At 38.3% G+C, this 21,624-nt stretch overlaps 2 protein-coding genes across 2 annotated transcripts; both read right to left on the bottom strand.

Moving 5' to 3' along the window:
• Positions 1 to 2,996: 2,996 nt before the first annotated feature.
• LOC145781358 (uncharacterized) lies at positions 2,997 to 7,554 on the bottom strand. Its single transcript, XM_082593143.1, has 3 exons — positions 7,474 to 7,554; positions 3,986 to 4,310; positions 2,997 to 3,522 (listed from the first exon to the last, which is right to left on the bottom strand). The coding sequence occupies exons 1-3, from the start codon at positions 7,545 to 7,547 to the stop codon at positions 3,364 to 3,366; spliced, it is 558 nt and encodes a 185-aa protein (XP_082449269.1). The 5' UTR covers positions 7,548 to 7,554; the 3' UTR covers positions 2,997 to 3,363.
• Positions 7,555 to 11,175: 3,621 nt separating this feature from the next.
• Positions 11,176 to 12,195, bottom strand: LOC145780591 (protein FAM200A-like). The gene has a single exon (XM_082592217.1). It carries the CDS (start codon positions 12,193 to 12,195, stop codon positions 11,176 to 11,178), a length of 1,020 nt encoding a protein of 339 aa, XP_082448343.1.
• Positions 12,196 to 21,624: the final 9,429 nt, after the last annotated feature.

Below are 21,624 nucleotides of genomic sequence, written 5' to 3'. Positions count from 1 at the left end.
ATATAGCCTACATCGGTAACACATGGTTACCACTAACGTAAAATTGTAGGCCATGGATGTATATAACTGTATCAAACGAGACGACTTTTATTTTTGAAATTTAAACTAGAGCAAAACGAATTTTTTTCGCCAATAAAAAAGTTTCATCTGAAGCATGGGGGACGAACCTTTTTGCGGTCGCGGGCCACTTTGTCAATTACACATGAGTTATCCGAGCCACACAACTTTTTAATCGTGACGGCATAGCTTGGAATCAACCAAAAATACAAGGTGAAGTTGGTGAATAGTGTTTTCACAACTTTATCTTATAGCTTTTCTATTTTCTAACGTTAAACCCTGAAAGTTATTGTTTAGGACAATAAAATAGCAAAGGAAAGGTGTACCAGTGAAGGTATAAAACAGCTTTGAGATGTCTTTTGTCTTTGATGCATGAGCGATTGTCAAATTGTTTTGCGTCCGCACAAAACTGTTTGACGGGCCGCAGGTTCGTCACCTCTGACCTAAAGTTTTAGAGTTTGGACTAACGATATTGAAGACTAATCAGTAGGCTGTGCCAAAAAATGGCGAGGTTCATGGATTTTTCTTTAACTTTCTGAAAACTTGTAGTGGACTTTTACAAATACAAACGTGAAAAAAAAATTGAAAGTAATGACGTCACACGGTCGCGCTGGGCGTTTCTATGGTTACCAATACCCATTTTTATAAAAATTGTCATAATGTATTTCGAAAACCACTGGAGATTAAAAGATGGACGTTACCGTACATCAAAAGCTGCAGAAGGGGCATGTTTAAATTGTTTATATCTGCTCTAAGAACACTTTTTATTCTAGCACTACTTGAAAAATATTTATAAGCAAAAAACCCAATTTTACTATTTTTTTGTATTAAAGATAGTAGCCTACGGTAGAGTGGTTTTCGAAATATGACAATTTTTATGAAAATGGGTATTGGTAACCATAAAAACGCCCAGCGCGACCGTGTGACGTCATCATTTTTAATTTTTTTTTCACGTTTGTGTTTGTAAAAGTCCACTACAAATTTTCAGAAAGTTAAGGAAAAATCCATGAACCTCACCATTAATTGGCACAGCCTACTGGTCAGGACTTAATTACAAAACTGCAGAAGAAAAATCTCACAACAGAAAAACTTGGCGCCTCATTGCCTCCAACCCTCGACGAGAGGAAGAAATTTAATGGTGATGATAAAAGTTTTAGAAAAAGAAGATTTAGCTTAGACTTAGAAAGAAATTGAATCTTTTTTGCGTTTGAATCTCAAAAGTTAAAGTCATTTGATTTTATCACTTAGCCTCCGTCACCAAACAACTATCCAATCAGAACGAAAACTTAAAAGCCAAATCAACCGAAACACTGAAGCAATCGTAGTCAACTTTCTTTCGCCTCACTGAAGAGATCCCTCAGAATAGTCCAGTCGCTGAGTGATTTAACCAGGAAAAAATTAATATTAGAAAGCATAAAATATTTTTCTGATGACGTATAAAAGATCAATTTTAGACGATTTCAAATTTTTGGCCTATGGGAGCTGCTGCCATTATGGAAAATGGCCAAAACTCACTATTCCAAGGGGGAATTATGGGGCTTTTTTGACATCAACAGAACCACCTGGAAAAGTTTCAGCTTAATAGGCTATTATTTTTTTCCGGGTTTGACCATTTTTTTTAAATTCAGCGACTGGACTAGAACGAAAACAGTTGGCGTTTGTCTGCAGTTACGCCTTAACAATTTTCTTTCAAATCATAAAAAAGCGTTTTAAAGTCATCTAATTTTCACAGCTACATTTGCTTGCTGAACTTTTTGTTTTCACTTCGTGAATTTCCAATAAAAACCTACATTAGGACTGATACATCTTTATTCTCCAGCCAAACAATGTTTTACCAGCTTGCCACATACGTAGGCTGCATTAAACAAAAAACAACTTTAACTTAGCGCGATTCATTTTTGATAGAAATTCAATTACGGTACGGTACCTGAGAGTTAGTCTTCATGCAGTGGATGACCTTATGTTGGCTACAACCTTCTTTACTGCAACTGTAAGTAGGCAAGCTAACACCAAGAGTCAGTTCTTCCAGTTCAGTTTGATTTTATTTCTTATCAAAGCGGAAACAATCGTTTTCAAGTTCATTTATTGAATGCAAATAGGCTAACGGGTCCATTTTTGGCACTTGCTATCGAATCGCCAACATAAAATTACGTTGATGTCTGCCGTTTCTGTAAATGAGCGAATCTTTGGGAAACAAAAACACTGCAAGTCTGATAGCTATTTATAGGTTTCAAAACCAATCTGTGGGAATGCACTCGTAGCTTTGTCCTTATTTAAAAACGAAAAAAAAAACAGTCATTTAATAAAAAAGAGAAATGTTTGTGCCTGTGAAGGCTTTGTAACTATTGCTTACTGTGACTGAAACACCAGTTTTACACTGGAGTTAAACACAGATAGCATTGAAAAACGTTTTATCATTCTCTTGACAGACAAACTACTTCGTTTGCAAAAATTAAGCTAGTAAATATGTAGTTTCTTTTTTCAGATGCGTCTTATTTTAATGATTAATTAACCTTATCACCACTCAACAAGAGGGTTTTTTAGTTAAAAGCTTAATAAGTCACAAAGTGAATAATGGCACGAGATAAAAAAACCGCAATAATAAATAATTAACACAAAAAGAATCACTGCGGAAGACTTGATGCAGTCGTCTGCTATGATCTCAGGCCTTGATAAAATAGAAGTGATAAGCTACCAAACAAAATAAAAACAAGCTGTAGGGTTTGGTTCCGTCAAGAGGCATCGAACTTTCACATCTCATTACACATTTAAAACAGTTGGTTAAAAAAATCCAGCTGGATATATCAGGTGCAGCAAAATCTCCGAAAAATGTTGCGTAAATGAGAGATTGAAGTTTATTATCAACCCAACACGTGCTGTTTAAGTATTACAGGACGTAATTTTCTTGTTCTTTCTTCAACCCCTCTCGAAAATGAAACATGACATTTATCGCCGGTCTATATAACGCAATAGGTTATAACTTATAACGAACCTGATAAGATATCATATGATATTTATAAAGCCACAAATAACGGGTTTGTCTTTCGAAGAGAAGTAAAAAATGCGCTTATAAAACGCCTGTCACTATGTTTACCAAAAACTAAGAACCATAAAATAAGTAACTACGTACATTACTTTTTAAGTGCCGTCGCTGTTTGCACCATTAGACACATATGTTTGCAAGTTAAAAAGCCATTATTCAGTGCATAAGAACACAGTGTATGTACGTTTTTCGGTTGAGTCATCGTATGGGTAAAATATAATAAAAATGCAATGCAAGATAGAGCAATACAGGGTGTCAAACGTTTATTTACTCCCAATAAGTAAAATAGCATCGATAATATTTCCATCGCATTTTCGTAAGCCACGAACAGCCGCATTACGATCAACTTGCAGTTGCTGCATGACGACGTCTATATCCTTTGATTGCAGTCCTGTTTCATCTTCTGCTTCTTCCCCAAATGCCTAAAATGTAATTGCACTGCAACCGCACACTTTGTATGAAGAATGCCTTCATCTAATTAAAACTACAGATAGGGATTATGGACTAACTTAATATTATAAAGGATTGTGCGCTTTGGTCGAATGCAGGCTCCACTCTTTATCACCAGAACTTTGTACACAAAGGAACAGAAATTAAAAAAATATGGTAGGCTAATTTCAAAATGCATGATGATTCAGTTCAGCAAAGCACTGTAAAAGCAGTATTCCATTCAATAAACCCAATGAATAGAGTTTACTTGTAACATCGTTTCAGCTAAGGTACTATTAGAAACTTTAAACCATCCACCAAATTGGCTGGTCACTGTTTCAAAATTTCCGCAAACATGCTAAGAAGTTAAATAAATCGATAAACGGTTAACATACTGTATTTCAATTAACCACAAAATTCAAACAAAAATTTAATTATTCGCAATATGTCACTCACCATAAATGCTCTGCACTTTTTTGTAAAAACAAGATCGCATATGTTTTCTTCTTTGATAACCACACCTCGCCCAATTAATTTTAATTTAGATGATGGAATGCATAACGTTTTTGATATAACTGACATTGACTTTCCAGGATTGGAATCGTAAATTGCTACTTTGTACTTTTTACGATTGCATTTGATACAAATGTCAACAGATGCATTCGCTGCTTGTGCATTTTCAAGAACATTATGCCTTTCTTCTACTAGCTGTTTCTTTGTTAATGAAATAGAACATATTTCCCGATGAGCAGGCCAGTCAGCGATCTGACACTTCTGAGAGCTAAAACATATGAGAGATTAAATATTTTGGTTTGATAACAGAAGGATTGCAACATTGTATATATTGGAATATAAGTTTCCCAACAGATAAGAAACAGCGATCTTTCAAGTCAGCTGCTCAACCAATAACAAAGATTTAGTTTAAGGCGGCGGTTCCTTAGCAGCAAACCAAAAACCATGTCTAGATTAACCTGGCCAACACAATTACATTGATTTGAAGGGTGCTCTCGATTGATATGTTAACTATAATGCAACCTTAATTTTTGTAACACAAGTTTATATCAGTGGTCTACTAGGACATTGAATCAAGAAAACACATATATATATTGAATTTGAAAAGACAATGCAGTTTGTTCAACATAGTAGAAGTCGTTTTTACTACCTCTAAGCTTTAACAAGCTCTTGGTATGCCCACAATCTGAAACCGACAAGCTTTCACCACTTTAGGGATGCACAATACAGAATACCTGGCTATTCTAGAATATTCTAGAATACTTAATTTCGAATCCAGAATTTCGAACCTATTCTGAAATTACGTGGCAATTTTTTCCAAATGATATCGAACAAAATGCAAAAATATTTGTAGGTGCATTATTTTGAATTGTATTAGTACATATCACATGTCAAACAGAGTACAACATATGATAAATCAAGCATCATACGATGAGGGTTGCCAGATTTTTTTCTCAAAATAGTGAACATTTCGAAAGCGAGCGACCGCACCCTCTAACTAATACAAAAACTTGGTCATCATACTGCTTAGGCCTATAGTACAATAAACATGCCACAGTCATAGTAAAAAGATTGCAGTACACACAATATAAACCTACTGATGCTAAAATGGCAAGAAAAGTTTGCAAATACAACTCTGATAAACAATCTATTCATACTAACTAATCCCAACTGGATACAAGTGTTGCTGCTCTATTGAATCAATAACATAGTAATATAGCCCATCAGATTTCTTAAATCATAAATCTAATATTAATCATAAATCGTGCTGGCCAAGCCTGGCTTTGGCGAAATTACACTGGGATAGCATAGTAAGGGTTTTTCCCCAAAGCACCAGACTCATGTGCTTTTAGTCTCTAAGCAGCAGAAGTGTATGAAATATGTGGTTAATCCAAAATAAATTTGGCTAGAATATATTGACAGAATTGTTAAGAATAGCAGAATAATGAACATGTTCATTGTTCACTATCACTATTAGCAAAATAGTTTACAGTGAACATTTTCTTTTTTCTTTTTCATGAATCTCAAGCGCGTGGTGAGTGAATCAATGCGCGCGCGAATGCACCGTACAGCACCGAGGCCGCCGAAAGTAGGACAGCACACGTGTGGCCGCACACACAAATTATTCACTCGTACGGGAACGCAATGCATGTCTGCAATTCTGATAAATGTGTGAACCCTATGAAAGAAGAAAAAAGGCGCTTGGAACAAACACTCCATGAAGAAAAAAGTCGGCGCGCAAGACGGAAAATATCAACTTTACGTTTGTTTAACGTTGCACACTGTTAATTTAACAGATTTATTTTCGAATCCTGATATCCGAAAAAAACTGCAAATGCGATTCGAATACATTGAGATTCGAATCTCTAAGATTCGATATTCTATATTGTGCATCCCTACACCAGCACAAGCCAAGAAAGACACATGCTGGAGCAAATCAGTTAGGCTGCATTATGACGCAACAATCCAGCCATACATGTATGATGACGCAAACATCACAAATGTCATTTCACTCCACTTTGACGTTTTTTAACGCCCAATTCCCATCATCATATCATTTTATTTTTTCTTTATTAACATGTTTGAAACAAAACAGATACTACTAGTTACATTACATACGAGTTGCTTACAACGACTCGTACAGAATTATCCACAATTTGTCGAGATGCGACAGTGCTAGAGTGTATCAGGTACAGAACGACGTGTTAACATTTGATGCTCTGTTAAGAAAAAATTGCTATGCATTTGTAGAACGTTGCAAAAGATCAATTAATCCACTTTTGCGCAATGTTATGTCTTCTGATTATTACTTTAATTCTACATTTTATATTCACTACAACAGTATTTTGTACGTTGTTTGATGTAGCCTACTTGATGTTGTGTTAGTCTGATATTTTGTGTGATGACTGTTAAAAAATTTAAATTCTATGGACTTTGAGTCTGATTGCAAATAAATAAATAAATTGGTCGATGTACCAGCAGGTCAATGAACAGGAAAAAGTGGCAAAACCTTGAAAGGTTAAAGTGTGCTTGAACAGTACTTCATGTACCACGGGTATTTATGTCTCTAGCTAGCACGACCACAAAACCCATTTTAACCTGCAATACATCATGCAATGTTTCGGAAACTATTCTCCATGGGGGTTATATAATATTTGGACAGTCCCTTACCAAGAAAAAACAATGTAAAGTTCATTAAAGATTGATTTTTAAGCGTTAGCGTCCTTAACCGAATTTGTGATCATTTTTATGCAAGGACCTTTGAAAATTGCATTTAGTTAACTTAAACAGTTATTCTTTTTTTATTAGAAGGTATAATAATTTGGTGGTATTGTTGTATATATTAAAATTACAATAGCGCATTTTGTGATTGCTGTTTTGATACCAAATTGGGTCCAAACACCACTGTCATTCCGGCAGATTAATTCTGCACAATCAGACTAAAAAAACAATTTGTAAGAAAAAGAAAATGCGTGGTAAAAAATGCAATGACAGCAACAGCATTGGACTCTGATAAAAGCATTTCTATTGCATTTCATTAACATTTTATATTATTATGACACTTGAAATCAAGACGCTATTTTTTTAAAACAGAGTTTTTATGACGTCATTTTAAAATCAAAAAACAAGTCATGCAGGTGATGTAAAAAGATAAAACTTACGCAAGGTGTGTTAACATTATTAATAAATAAACTGCTAGTTTTCGTCTGTCAAATTATTATCAGTTGCAAAATATTTAAATATTTATGAACTTTTTAAGTGGACGCAATTACGTCAATGGTCGCAAATTCGTATATGGACTACTGCATATAGGAGACCAGCCATAAAATCAGGTAATATGTTGTAAATGCTCAGTTTACACAGTATGTATTATCTTTCTAATCACTTTTCCAATATAATTTTAACAGAGCTAGGCCTACTCGTAGACTTACCAATAATATACTGTTTTACAACGAACACATCTTTTCATAGTCGAATGTTTAACATTACATATCACACAATCCATGCTGCAATAAACTGAACATAAAATTATAGTTTGCTTTAGTTTAGAGAATTACAAAAAATTGCAACAATTGCTGTCTTTAACAAAATTATCATACAAACAATAAAAATAATACTAGCCACCAGAATGTATTTGTGGGACCTGCATAGATAGGTAGCCTACTTTTAAAAAGCAATTCAGTAGCAGTTCAGTTTCTTTTTTTCAGTTGGCGAATAAACAAATATGTACCGGTACAAAACATAATAAACACAAATACTTCGCACAACAAGAATTACCAAAGTTTGATGCTAAAGATGGCAAAGATTAATCATTATTTCACCAGTACACACTACAGTGTTTAGACCTATGGTAAAAACGGGTGCAACCTAGTTCGTACCTTGAACCATTTGTACAGTCAGTTCGTACCCTGAAAAGATGGAGAGAAAAAATTAAAAAAGGCCGAAGTCGCTGATCGGAGTTTCCCCAAACAATTTGAAACCAACTCGAGGGTTAAGGTTAGCGGAAACTGCGGTTAGCGGAAACTGCAGAAAAATGTTTGCGGAAACTGCGATCAGTGAGGTTAGAGCATAAATTACTTTATGGTTAGGGTAAAGGTTAGCAGAAACTGCGGAAAAATGTTTGCGGAAACTGCGGAAAAATGTTTGCGGAAGCTGCGGAAAAATGTTTGCGGAAATTGCGATCAGCGAGGGTTAGGGTTAGAGCATAGATTACTCTATGGTTAGAATTAGAGTAGGGTTAACGGAAACTGTGGAAAAATTTTGCGGAAACTGCAATCAGCGAGGGTTAGGGTTAGAGCATAGATTACTCTATGGTTAGAGTTAGCGGAAACTGCGGAAAAATGTTTGCGGAAACTGCGATCAGCGGACTTCGGTTTTGAGCTATTTTTTCTCTCGATCTTTTCAGGGGGGAAATTTTAAAATGATTGCAGAAACTGCGATCAGCGACTTCTGCTTTTTTTAATTTTTTTTCTCGATCTTTTTAAGGTACGAACTGACAGTCCGAACTGTTCATGGTACGAACTAGGTTGCATCCCGTAAAATCTACTAAAATACTTTACTAACAATATTAAATGTAGTTGTGCTCTCTTACTGGTTTCACGCAAACTCAGTCATGACAAAATTGTTTGTTTGTTTTATTATCTTTATCCTGCATTGCGGGAAAGCGGACTTGAGCGCTATGCATCGGTGTACGCCTTTCGGCGTACACCCGACCCACGATACAGCCGACTGCAATGTCTGTTTCCGCTTGTCTACTCTACTTATGACTTAAATTTAGTACTACCCATTACTCAAAACCGATCACTGGGTAGAGGCAATTATCGTAAAGTTTCTTGCCCAGAGAAACAACAGCAAGTGTGGGTGGCTGGAGTCGAACATGCAGGCTCTCGACTGCGAGCCCAACGCGCTAACCACTCGGCCACTGCTGCCGATAAACTATATGCAATATGCCAAACTTCTACCATCCCTAGATTCCAACCATAAAACTAGCCACTAACAAGCTTGAGAACATAGAATTGATACCGACCACAGAAAACGTATTCAACTGAAATCATGATTGAAACCAAATAGGCTAAGCTAGATCGATTACTCTGCTAGCTAGAATGCTATTCTGACTGTTTAGTGTTGCCAGATTCTGAAATTTTATTTCTGTCACTGTCCGAATGGTCCGATATCAGAATAAACTACCTCAAAAGTAGCTCAATCGTTACATTGCAAGTTGTAGCGAGTCCAAGGATACAGTAGCGAATCTAGGGAGAATATTTAGTTACATGCTTCCTCCGTAAAAATTAGCAAAAAAATATGTAACAAAGATACACAAAAATAAACTACAACACTACCTATAATATGGTATTAAGAAATAGCCTATAGTTTCGGGAGAGAGTTTGCTTTCTTGTACCAAAGACAGGCAAGACACAACAATACAACAGGGTTGAGCATTATAACAATATTATTTACATATTTACAAATAGTTTTAACTGTTAAACGTTTTCGGCTTAACTTAAGCCGTCATCAGGAACATAAAAGTATTTATAAAAATGCAATAAATTTCAATTTCTTGAAGGTAACTAGCTTACTAAATATATGCATCAATTAACACTCCACGATTAAAAGCAATAATATGGAAAACAGACAGACAGAAAATCATTATATTAGGAAAAGGCAACTACATAACTACCGGTACAAAAGAATTTGTACCACGGGGTAGCCTACGTGATAGCCTGAATCTAGTAAATGTTGAGGAGAATGAACGCGCATCCCGCAAATAATTGTTTGTTTAAATTTGGGTGTTTGATTAACAGCGCTTCCTGAATTTTTGTGCCAAATTGGGATTTGCCTTTGCGTAAAATTTTAAATGAGTCAGTAGAGAATTGTCGATCTGTTCAAAAAAAAAACACTCCAGTCCATGATATGGTCTTTGATGGCACTTTTCTTAGTCTCCAAAGTTTAGATGCTCCCTGTAGCGGACGTCGTCGTGGTCTGAACATCCGCCCATACCTAGCTGTAGCTGCTACAGCAACATCCCGGGTCGGGCACAAAGGCCACAGTTAAGAGTGCAATTAGACATGATAACCTACAGATAACTATAACACTAAACTTAAGTCCAAGGGAAGCAGTAGCCTACCGTAGTTGCAATCCGATGAAATCCGATTCAGCAAACTCAGTTCAGTTCAGTTGTTTTTTATTTCTGACCATCATATCAAAAACATTACACGTCAACATAGCAAAAGGTCGAGAAAAAGGTATGATGATGAAAACTATGATGAATGCGTTTAAAGGAAAGATAGTGAACTAACTAAAGAAAGGCTGGTTGATTGGATGCAGTTTCACGTCTTGCCCAGTACGGTGAGGGAGATTGAGAGGCTTATGGCCGCTACGACAATGAAAAACTAATACTCAAACATCATGAATTAATGTCGCTTAACTTGAATCAAACGGCGTCGTCGTTGAGGGAGCATCCGATGAAAGACAGGCTGTTGTAATCCGTGATATCTAGAGTAATCCAGTGCAACCAATGATCAGTTCACAGTTAGTCAATTCACAGTTAAGTCACGTCGTTAATTCACAGTTAGAAAATCACGTCGGAGTCACCATTTTTTATAGCAGACGTCGAGTGGTCTGAACATCCGCCTATAGGCCTACCTAGCTGTAGCTGCTACAGCCACATCCCGGGTACTACAGCCACGGTAGTAGCTGCTACAGCCACAACACTTCCAGCGGGGGGTCTGGGGGGCCTCCCCCAGACATTTTTGAAAAACACTTCCAATTTGGTGCGCTCTGAGAGCATTTCCAAAACAAGTCAAAAATAAAAATCTGTCAAATTGTGCTTTGCCTAGAGCAGTGGTTCCCAAACTTTTTTACTCCGTGGCCTAAATTTTGATTCAAAAAAAGTTCGTGGCCCACCCAAAATATTTTATACACTTGTATATGGGCGAGCACTATAGGCTCTAGCAATTTTCTAAGTGGCGACGCTGTGCCTGATTTGACTGGCCCGAGGATCGAAGCCCAGACCTCCAGCACAGATAGCGATGTTTCTTACCACTACGCTAATCGGCCAAGTTCTACTACCTAATTACTGTACTATATGACATGTAACACAAAAACAAACAAAATGGCTTTTTGCAATTTATTTTTTAATGGGAAGGGTGCTCTTGCGCTTTAGCAACAAACTTAGAAATTCTTGGCTCAGTTGTCGAAAGAGCACAGCGAATGTCATGTTCAACTTCAAGGCGGTTGCGTTGCTTGGACTTCATACATACTAGCGCTGAAAAGGCAGATTCACATAACCATGTAGAAGTGAAAGGCAATAACTTTTTAAGTACAGTTTTGCTTATTTCTGGATATGATGATGCCATGCTTAGCCAGAATTCCGTGAGTGGCAAAGTTTCGAATAGATCTCGGCAACTGGAGTCGTTTTTCAATTCAATCAATTGGTCTTGCAATTCATCTTCCACATTTTCAGGGGAAAGTCGAAACGGATTTCTTGCAAGTGATAGGTCATCAGCACTAACTTCAGGAAAATATGACTTGAATTCGCTTTCCAGCTCTTTCAGATGTTGAACAATATTGGTCTTTAGTTCATCGTTTAACTCGTAAATATCAGACAGGTTGTTAAACATGGCAAAAGTGCCGTTTTGAGCTTTTCGTCTCCAGTTTGCCAATTTTTCAACAAACGCATTGATCAAGTCCATGTTCTGAATAATGTTTTTTTCTTTTCCTTGCATTTTCAGGTTAAGGGTGTTTAAACAATGAAAAATATCTACCAAGTATGCCAAACAAGCAATAAATTTTGCATTGGTAAAGTGAAATGCTAACTCAGGTTTTACATCAGTTAAATAGATTTCCAACTCATCGCGGAGCTCAAACACTCTGCATAAAACGTTCCCTTTAGAGAGCCACCGAACTTTTGTGTAAAACAAAAGGTTTTTATGATCAGATTCCATGTCTTCACAAAGTTTTCTGAATAGACGGGTGTGCAAAGCGCTGCTCTTCACAAAATTTACTATTTTAATAGTAACGTTAAGCACATCTTGGAGACCACTTGGTAAAGTTTTAGAAGCCAGAGCTTCCCGGTGAATGAAGCAATGAGTAAACATAACGCCAGTAGCCTTTCTTTGCACAAGTGCCTTAAATCCACTTTTGGAACCAAGCATCGCAGGTGCACCGTCAGTGCACACGCCACACAGATTGTCTCAGGATATTCCGTTTTCATTAAAAAAATGGTTGACTTTTTCCATTACATCTGATGCTTTTGTGCTGGTGTTCAAAGCACAGCAGAAGAGTAATTCTTCCTTTACAGAGGTGTCAACTGCATAGCGAACGAAAACCATAAGTTGAGAAACTGAAGATACATCGACAGACTCATCCAGCTGGATGGCGAATAGACCAAAAGCAGATTTATTTATTTCAGTTATTACTTGTTCCTTAATGTCTTCTGACATTGCTGCAATTCGTCTCGTCAGTTTCAGCGATATTATGAGCTTTTTTCTGCTTAGCTATAATTTGGCTAACAACGAAAGATGCTTCTGTAAGTTTCTGATCAGGTTGTTGAAAGTTTCCAGTTTTGTCAAGTCGTTGACGTTTACAGCTAGATTCTAGTCGTTTAAAATACTCAATGCTTTTATTCTTCAACTCAGGATGATTTTTTTCCAGGTGATTTCTCAATTTACTCGGTCTCAATGACTCATTGCTTAAGACGCGGTAGCATACTACGCACTGTTCCTTTTCGACTCCATGATCATTTAACGAAGTAAATCCAAATTTAACGTAACTATCATCATACTTTCTTTTGTTCGCCATTGAATAATTTAGTATTTAGTAATTTAGTTTAGCATGTCTCGATTTGCAAATTTTTATTCAATCTAGTCTTCGCTCTGCACCTCACAACTATCAGTCCACGACATAAAGAACGCTTGTTTTTAAGTACGATTTCTGGCACATGCAAGCTTAAAAACTCATTGTTACGTAACAATTCCTCCCCGTGGCAGACAGTTTTAAGAATGGCAGTTAGAATTTTTCGGTAAAAAATCTAGAAATTGTTAACAATACAGGAACAGTATAAGTTCAATTACAAATAACTCTGTGGCTTACTGAAACCGTCTTCGTGGCCCACTAGTGGGCCATGGCCCACAGTTTGGGAACCACTGGCCTAGAGGGTTGTAGTACAGTTCGGTGCACTTGCAAAAAACACGGACTTATCTGTTCACGGGTATGCGGACCATGTCAAGAAGGGCATTGTGACCATATGAGTGAGGAAGCAGTGTCTGATGATGAAAATAGTGACTATTAAAATGCACTGTGTATTCTATAATTTTCAGAAATGTACATGTATGTCATGACGTAGTTGATGACGTCATGACCTCGCCTGTCCATGTAGTTAACATAAAATTTTGTAAAAAAATTGTTAAGTCAAAATATATAGCATAAAAAATGCAAACTCTTCTGTAACCTACAGCTACAGCTTTGAAATAAGGAAATATTGGTTTATTTTTAGTGGGATGGCTGTCATCGTCTTATGACGTCATAGTTAGAACCTTTGTGGTAATCAATTTTTGGTAAACTTTTAGTATGTTGTTCCCCACATATAATAGTAATAAAAAAAATCATAAAACGCTTTCTTAGAATTTGTTCAGGCTCAAACCTTATTTTGACTGGACTATATGTCGTGATCATACATCCATTTAATGTTTAGAAGTCATGAATAATCTTAATTTTAACGTTGCAGGACCAAAATCCAGTGTTAGACATGGAATAATAGTTGTCTAAATATTTAATTCGTCATGAAACAATGAAAACTATTAATACTACAAAAAGTGCTCAACCGTTAGGTGAAACAATTTGTAAAGGCTTCAGATAGTAATAACTATATTTGATTTAATTCGTCATGAATGTTTATTCTCAGATATTCAGTTAGGCCTACACTACAAAAACTAACACTTAGGCCCAGGCGCGGATCTAGGAGTTTTTTTTGGGGGGGGCCAGAAAATTTGAAAATGAATTAAAAAGAAAGAAAAAGATAAAACAGTTATGAACAATCAGTGGCGTAGCCAGAAATTTGGGGGGTTTTGACGGCCGGCGGGCGAAGCCCGACGGCGTGTTCGCCAAAGGCGACACCCAGAGGCGGGGGGTTTGGGGGGGCTCCCCCAGAAAATTTTATAAAATTACTTTGAATTTGGTGCATTCTGAGAGCATTTTCAACAAAAATATGGGTATAAATATTCCTGTAAAATGGTGCTGTCCGGTGGCATAGCAAAAGGATAAGATCATGTTTTCTTCGGCATTTTTTCGGTAATAAGGCTAAGTCTCTTTGTTTTGTTGTTGCTAATTCCTGGCTGAGATGTTTGAATGTTTGGTATTGGCAAAACTCGCTCTTTTAATGCAGTTTCGCTTAAAATTAGGCAAACTTTGTTTTAGAGACATAGAGACTGAAAGCATCATTCTCAATATCGTGACGTCACACGCGTGCCAAAGGGAGGGTTGTAACCCCCCCCCCCTCCCCCTGGCTACGCCACTGTGAACAATGATACTACGACATATACGATATGCTATAAAATAGACATTAAAACAGCCATGTTTATCAATAAATTTTGCTGGAATAAAAATTGCTAAGCATGAAAAGTAAACTTGAAATCTGGTTTAAAACCTTGTATGCAGTGTCCATGACCAATTGGATATATGTAGCCTATGTTTGCAGACATATAGCATAAGGTAATCAATTGAAATTATGATGAAGACTAAAACCTATAAAATAATTCAGGTTTCAGATTGTTTCAGCTGACGTCATTTGGCTCAGCGTTGGTTTCAGCTGAGCCAGCTCCAACAAATGCTACTATTAAAATGTATAATCGATGGATAATTTCAACCTTAATAATAACAAAAAATAGTTCCCCCCCTCCTCCCCCCCGGGATAAGTTAAGTCCGTTGTGAGACTAATATCAGCGGTTTAGAAGCATATCAAACCATTCAACAATTTATCACAAAATCTCGGAGGGGGGGCGGGCCCCTTGGGCCTCCCCATAGATCCGCGCCTGCTTAGGCCTAAACATTACAACCGCAAGCAATTTGTACAAAAAGCTGGATAAGTTTGCCTCCTGCGTATAGAAGCTTAACGAACTAAATATTGCACCCGTACCTGAACGTTCATTGGCGAAGTAACGTTATGTCAACGCTGTAAAAAGGGCAAAGGCATGACTATGAAAGCTAGTAGGCTAAAGTACATGGCGAGGAGACATCAAAAAACAGCAACAGTCTTTTCGCCTTTATGATGCTGTGCTGTGTACCGTGACGAGAGACCATTCTGTGCGTATGACGAGTTGTCTAGCTATTGTACGCATTGACGTCACTTGGAAAGCAACTCTAACCATAACACATCTGATTGGCTAAGCAGCTGGTGACGTTTTGCAAAACGGGTGAAGACAATGTGAGGATTGAATAATAGGAAGGCGTTTTTTGACGTTTTTGAACCTGGGGAAAGCAACTTAGAAAGTTGCTTCCCTGAAGCCTCAGTGGTTGTTTCAGACAGGAGCGTTTGCGTTAATTAGCATTTATAGGCAAGACATGCGGTTTGGTGAGGACTTAGACTAGCCTACTCACAAGCGTTACGAGTAATTCTAGTCACGAACACAGTAATTTTCAAGTAATAGACGTGATAAAAATAGTAAGTTAAACCGAGAATTTAGTCATTATATTTTGCATAGTTTTCGCTCAGGTAAGCACTGCTTTCCTTGCTTTCCCTCACTGATCGTCACTGATGTACGTCAATACCGAATTACACGGACATGTAAAACTGTATACGACATTTGAGCAGAGAGACGAAGGCGTCTGGGACTTTAGTTAAAAATACTAATCTAAGTTTGAATGTTTTGTAAATAGGAAAAACGTCCACATCAAAATTACTTTTCCTAAACTGTCCAATTTTTTGAGCAAAGGTTTTAGATTATTTTCCAAAAACGGAATGGACAAGCAATGCTTCATGTTTAACTTAGGTTATTTTCAGCCTTAGGTCTATCTTTTTGGTTGGAATTCGATGAATATAGGCTAACTTAATTAATTTTAAGAAATATATTAATAAAAAAAAAATTGTACGTCTCAATTTCAAATAAAAAAAAACATTGTTAGACCTAAAAATGCTCAGAAAAGGTCAAGATTTATTTTGTCAAAGTTTTCTAGGGAAAAATCCCTCCATCATACAGCATTCTTTTTTGGACATCAACTATTTCCGTTGTATATTATTTACAAATTTGTTTTGTTGGAATTTTGGTGCTCTTCTAATTTTATTTCAAAATGTGCTACTGCAAGAGTGGTAGGCTATCCCAAACTTGGAAAACTTGCGAAAAGTAAATTCATCTAAATAAAACAAAACGTTTTTTTCTAGAAATGGTATTTATTTTATGAAGGTCAGTTTTAAATGAAAGAAACCCAAACGAATCAATCAGCTCACAACTTAACACAAATTTCACCCAGACATTTTTTTCACAGATATGGTTGGTTGGTTTTGAATCTTTATCCTCGGACTGACAAAGCCTTGATAGGTTATTCCTGGTAGTTTCGCATAGCCTACATTGGTCACAGCGGTAAACCATAATCTCTTCTTGGGAAAATTTTAACATAAAGTTCCCTAATCCGTTCGTCTGTATATAATGACCGAAGAAACACACACTTGAACTTCTTTTCAAACAGTGTATTCCTGTAAAATTAGCCCGAGGCTACCGAAAACGAGGGGGTGCAACGCCTACACCACTTAAACTGTCACTACACAACAGATTACTTGGATAAAAGACGGAACTTTTGTCCAGCTAGCAAGCACTAAGCCAACAGTTAAATGTGCGGCCAACTTTCAAACAATCATTTTACGAATGACCAGAATAGATAGCAATATCTCAAATTCACGTATGCAGTACTGTGACGCAATAAATGAAATCAATTGTCACGCAATTCAAAACAGGTGTCCAAGCTAGTAATCCAAGTTTCATGTTTAAACAGGCCCAAACAGGCCCAAACAGGTTTGACTTAATTCTTATGAACGCTGGTGCAATTTTGGCACATGCTTTAGGAATTTCCATGACGTAATATTCAGTAGACTTGAACGGTTTTTATATGACGTTTGATTTGGTGAAAATTGTCTGGAACATAGCGGCCCCTAGTTATGACAGTCTGACATGGCATAACTAAAAAAGAATTGACGACAATTGTGAGCCAATGAATAAAACACACGATACACAAATTGTTTGAGTCACTCACGTTAAGTTAATACGTAAATACAAAGGGCATGCAAAGAATGAACAGCAATAAGAATAAACACGACGATACATGAAATTGGTACCATAGGTACACGCTAAATGACGCTATATACAATAGTTGCGATAATAACCGACTGTTCCGGGCTCAGACAAGGGTCGGCCACCGCAGACAAAACCAGGCTCAAACCCTAACACTTAGGTGTTCTTTACGGGGGCGAGGCACGAAATATCCCTCAACACGTAGTCTACTTTTACTTTCCCCGTACTCTCATCATAGTTGCAGACGGCAACTTTGGCTCTACGAACCACAGGCTTCCCTTTCCTAATTTGTGGAACTACCTCATGCACCCTCTCAAGTTGATACTTCCCACGTTTACCAATGTCTTGGAGAGAACCTACCACTACAAGTTGACCAGGCTCCAAATTCTCGGCCATTTTTAGCCATTTTTTCCGGCCCTGAAGACCTGGCAAGTAAAAATCGATCCATTTACTCCAAAACTGCTGAGAAAGTGACAAATTGAACCGATAATCCCTTCTTAATTGGTCACGATCATGTGGTTGCCCAACAGCACAGTATGGGTCTAAGTATGGGGTCAAAAGTGAGGCAGGGGTGATGACAGTAAAATCCCTAGGGTCGTCACTCAAAGGTACCAAAGGGCGTTCGTTCACGATCCGAACGGCACTACTGGTGTACGTAAGCAGTTCAATAAAACTGGGCTTACGTATTGAAGAGTCCAAAATGTGAAAGAAGTATTTGGTCATATCGGCCACGAAACCAAATCTTTCAAGCCGAAATCTAGCCAAGACATCTACCAGAGGGTTTAACAAGTCAGACAAGTCAAGACAAGAAGACATTAAATCATTAACACAAGTTCCTCGAAATTCAGACTTGCCATCGTAAACAATGCGCTTTTTTAATTGTGACGTCACAAAGTATGGTAAATACCATTCAAATCCCTTGACATTTCCTGCTTCACCCGCGCGCTCAATATAGCCATTAGATTTAAGATCTTTCATGGTGTCAGTAAGGAAATCACGAAGTTCAGGTTGTTTTAAAGCTTTCTTTCTTAAAGCAGCAGCTCTATCTGACGCCAACACAAAATTGTTAGGTAGATCAATATCTTCCTTCAACGGAACAGGTATCTCAAATCGACCATCTTTCAACTCAATATTCGGTTCGACAAGTTCTCTAGCCAAAATATCATTGCGAGACAATTCACAGGTTTCATTTTGCAAAGTCAAATCCTGAATGACTTTATTCAGGTCTGCTATTTCCATATCGCGAGACTCAATTTTACGCTGAAAGCCAGAGATGACATCCGACTCTGAAGACGTCTGCACTCTGCACACTTTAGCAACGCTTTCAACTAAGGGTGACTTACCACCACAAGCCAACCAACCGAGAGGAGTGAGCAAAGCATGCGGTTCACTACGATTGTCACCAACACGCTCCTCTTTTGCACACATCAAATAAGCGTTGTCGTTGCCAATCAGTACATCTACAGTACTACAATCATTCAAATGAAACATATTCACGTCATGAAAATGACGGAAACCACTTAAATCTTGTTTATGGGGTAAAGTTTTAACATCGTCAGCCCAAGCTGGGTTAACCACCGAGGTTATATCACAAAACAGTTCATCAGTCTCTAACGACTGGATGTTGAGTTTAACAAGGTCAGCACAAGTAGGTTTCTGACCAGCCAGAGTATCTATTTTAAACGACGCTTTATCATACGGTTTAAGACCAAGTTCGCACACCAAGTCACTCGAAACAAAGGTCAACTGCGAACCAGGATCATGCTGACAATACACCAACTTCGATTTGCCAGTCATTGGATTCAAAACACGAGCAGCAGTAACGCGGTTAAAGGCTGCTTTAACATTTCCAATCTTAACATTACGCACAGGAACTCTGGCACCAGCCTCATCTTTACCGACCAAATCCAGAGAATCACGTGACGTCACATAAAAATCATGCAGAAGAAAATAGTGTTTCCTATCGTTGGTAGGTCCACACTTACGACAGTTATTTGCATGATTACAGTCTCTAACCATATGCTGGCGCAAACAATTCAAGCATTTGCCAGCTTTCACAATGACATCTCTCCGATCTTTAGGTGTCAAGCGCAAAAATTCTTTACAATTAGACAAAAAATGATATTCAACTTGACCACGTGACGAACAACAAAAACATGCCGGTATGTCACTACGTCTGGCCACACCGCCGCGCGGTGCGCCAACAGCAGTCGAGTACTGCGAACTCCCTGAAATCACATTATCATGGGGTTTTACCGACGTCTGCCTAACCGGACATGAAGGCAATTTTCCTTTGCCAAACTTTTTAAAATGCTGCGACTCACCAGAATCGCCCATTAGCATAATGCTAAAATCAGTCGACTTGCGCGTTTCCTCCCGTACTACAAAATCAAACAAACTCTGAAAGGTAGGTTCCTCAGTGCTACCATACTGATCACCTAAAAAGTCAAGATAACGCTGCTTAGCGTCAAACGGGAGTCGCTTAGCCAAATCCAAAACAAAACGTCCTTCTAATTTATCACGCTGACCATAAGCTTTCGCGTAAAGCAAACACTGCGACAATTCATCTTTAAACTCTTTCAAATCACTGGAAGAGATAGAAGTCAATTTGCTACCATAGCGATACTTTCTAATTTCTGGTTCTGCGAAAAGACCTCCACGAACTCCAAAACGTTGGGACAAGCGAGCTAACGACATTTCTATCCTGTCTTCCTCTGACAAGCCAGGAGTGTCAGAAACCAAATTAGCAATCGTTTGTGCAGCTGTTCTAACACAAGCTGCTTGCAACAAAGTCAAACGAGTTCCCTTAAAGGGCGAAGCTGCCATCAAGGCCATAACACGATTTTTAAAGAAGACAAATGGCATATTATTACCATCGTAACCAATCAAGGCCGCCTTATCGAAGAACGTCCTACTATTTTGGTATTCAAAAAAGCAATCCTGCTGTTGAGAACTCGATTTAGCGGGAGAAGACAAGCTATATCCCTTAAGGGGCTGAGTGGGCTCAGTCACATGCACAGCCCGATCACGATCCTCAAACACGTTAAAATCAGGAGACACGATACGCCTCTCATAACCACCCAAATTACGTGTAGCTGGGCGATCAGCAACTAGCGGCGCAGAAAACTTTGAAGGGGGCAAAGCATTACTGCTAATGGCGGCCCCGTGACCTGTACGCTCTGGGGGAGGAGTTCGGTTGTAATTTGCAGACCTTGGCTCTACAGCCTTCGGAAGACCCTTAGCCGCGGCCCCGAGACCTCCTGAAACAGCTGGAAAACATGTGGATTGTACAGGTCCACTTACAGATTGAACAGGCGTCTGGAAAAGGTTAGGTAAATTAAACTGCGATTGATGTTCACTTCTGGAATGCCTAGAAGAGCCCTTCCTAGAGCTACGCCGGGAGCCCAACTCAGAACGATATTCAGCTAAAGCTACCTCCTTACGTTGTTCAGCCCTCAACTGTGCGTCTTTGAGTGCAAACTCAGCAGCTCTCGCTTCGGCTTTCGCGGCAGCCTCAGCTCGAATGGCCTCAGTTCTCGCGGCGGCCTCAGCAGCTCTCGCTTCGGCCTCAACTCGTATGGTCTCAGCTCTCGCTATGGCCTCGGCTTTGATCTGGAGCTCCTCTCGTCTTAGCTGTAGGTTAATTTGTGCAACTATCCGTGACGAGCTCTCAGACATCCTAGTGCTTACATTTGAGGCGCTATCCTCAGGATGTATGTCAGCATCCAACCTATCTGACAACTCACTTTCTTTTTGTTCGAAGTTATTTTTTAACGAGTTAAATTCGGGATCTACCCTATCACGAAGTTCTGCCAAGATTGCAGAGTTAACAATTTTACTCAAAAGAGCATGGAAATGCCGTAATTCCTCTTCTAAAGTAGATAACTTAGATCTAAAAATTAACAGTTCCTGCTTATCACTCAAAGAACCTAGGGCTACAGAAAGTTTCCCAATTTGAGTCAAAATATCCCGTCTAAGATGCCGGGCTTCTCGAACTGATTTAGCCTCATCGTTAATGGGCCCCTCCCCAGAATGGCCTGCCCGACCGCAAAGAACATCATCAGGCTTAAACTCAGTCGAGTCGACGGCGGTCGAGTCCCTGTCACCACCGAGTGTAGACATATTAAATGTTAGGGCTAAATTTAACAATTAAAAAATTAAGTTACACAAACACACAAAATTACAGTAGTTATAAAAAACTTAACTGCAAAGACCGTAAAAATACAAAAAGAATTTAAATGCACGATACCGTAGCTGTACGAGTATGTGAAGTCCAAACGTCCACAAAACTTGCTTGGATTCTTC

Source organism: Aplidium turbinatum, chromosome 12, assembly GCF_918807975.1.
Source record: "Aplidium turbinatum chromosome 12, kaAplTurb1.1, whole genome shotgun sequence".
Classification (NCBI taxonomy): domain Eukaryota; kingdom Metazoa; phylum Chordata; class Ascidiacea; order Aplousobranchia; family Polyclinidae; genus Aplidium; species Aplidium turbinatum.
The sequence above is the reverse complement of the archived record's forward strand: the minus strand, read 5'-3'. Positions and strand labels throughout refer to the sequence as shown.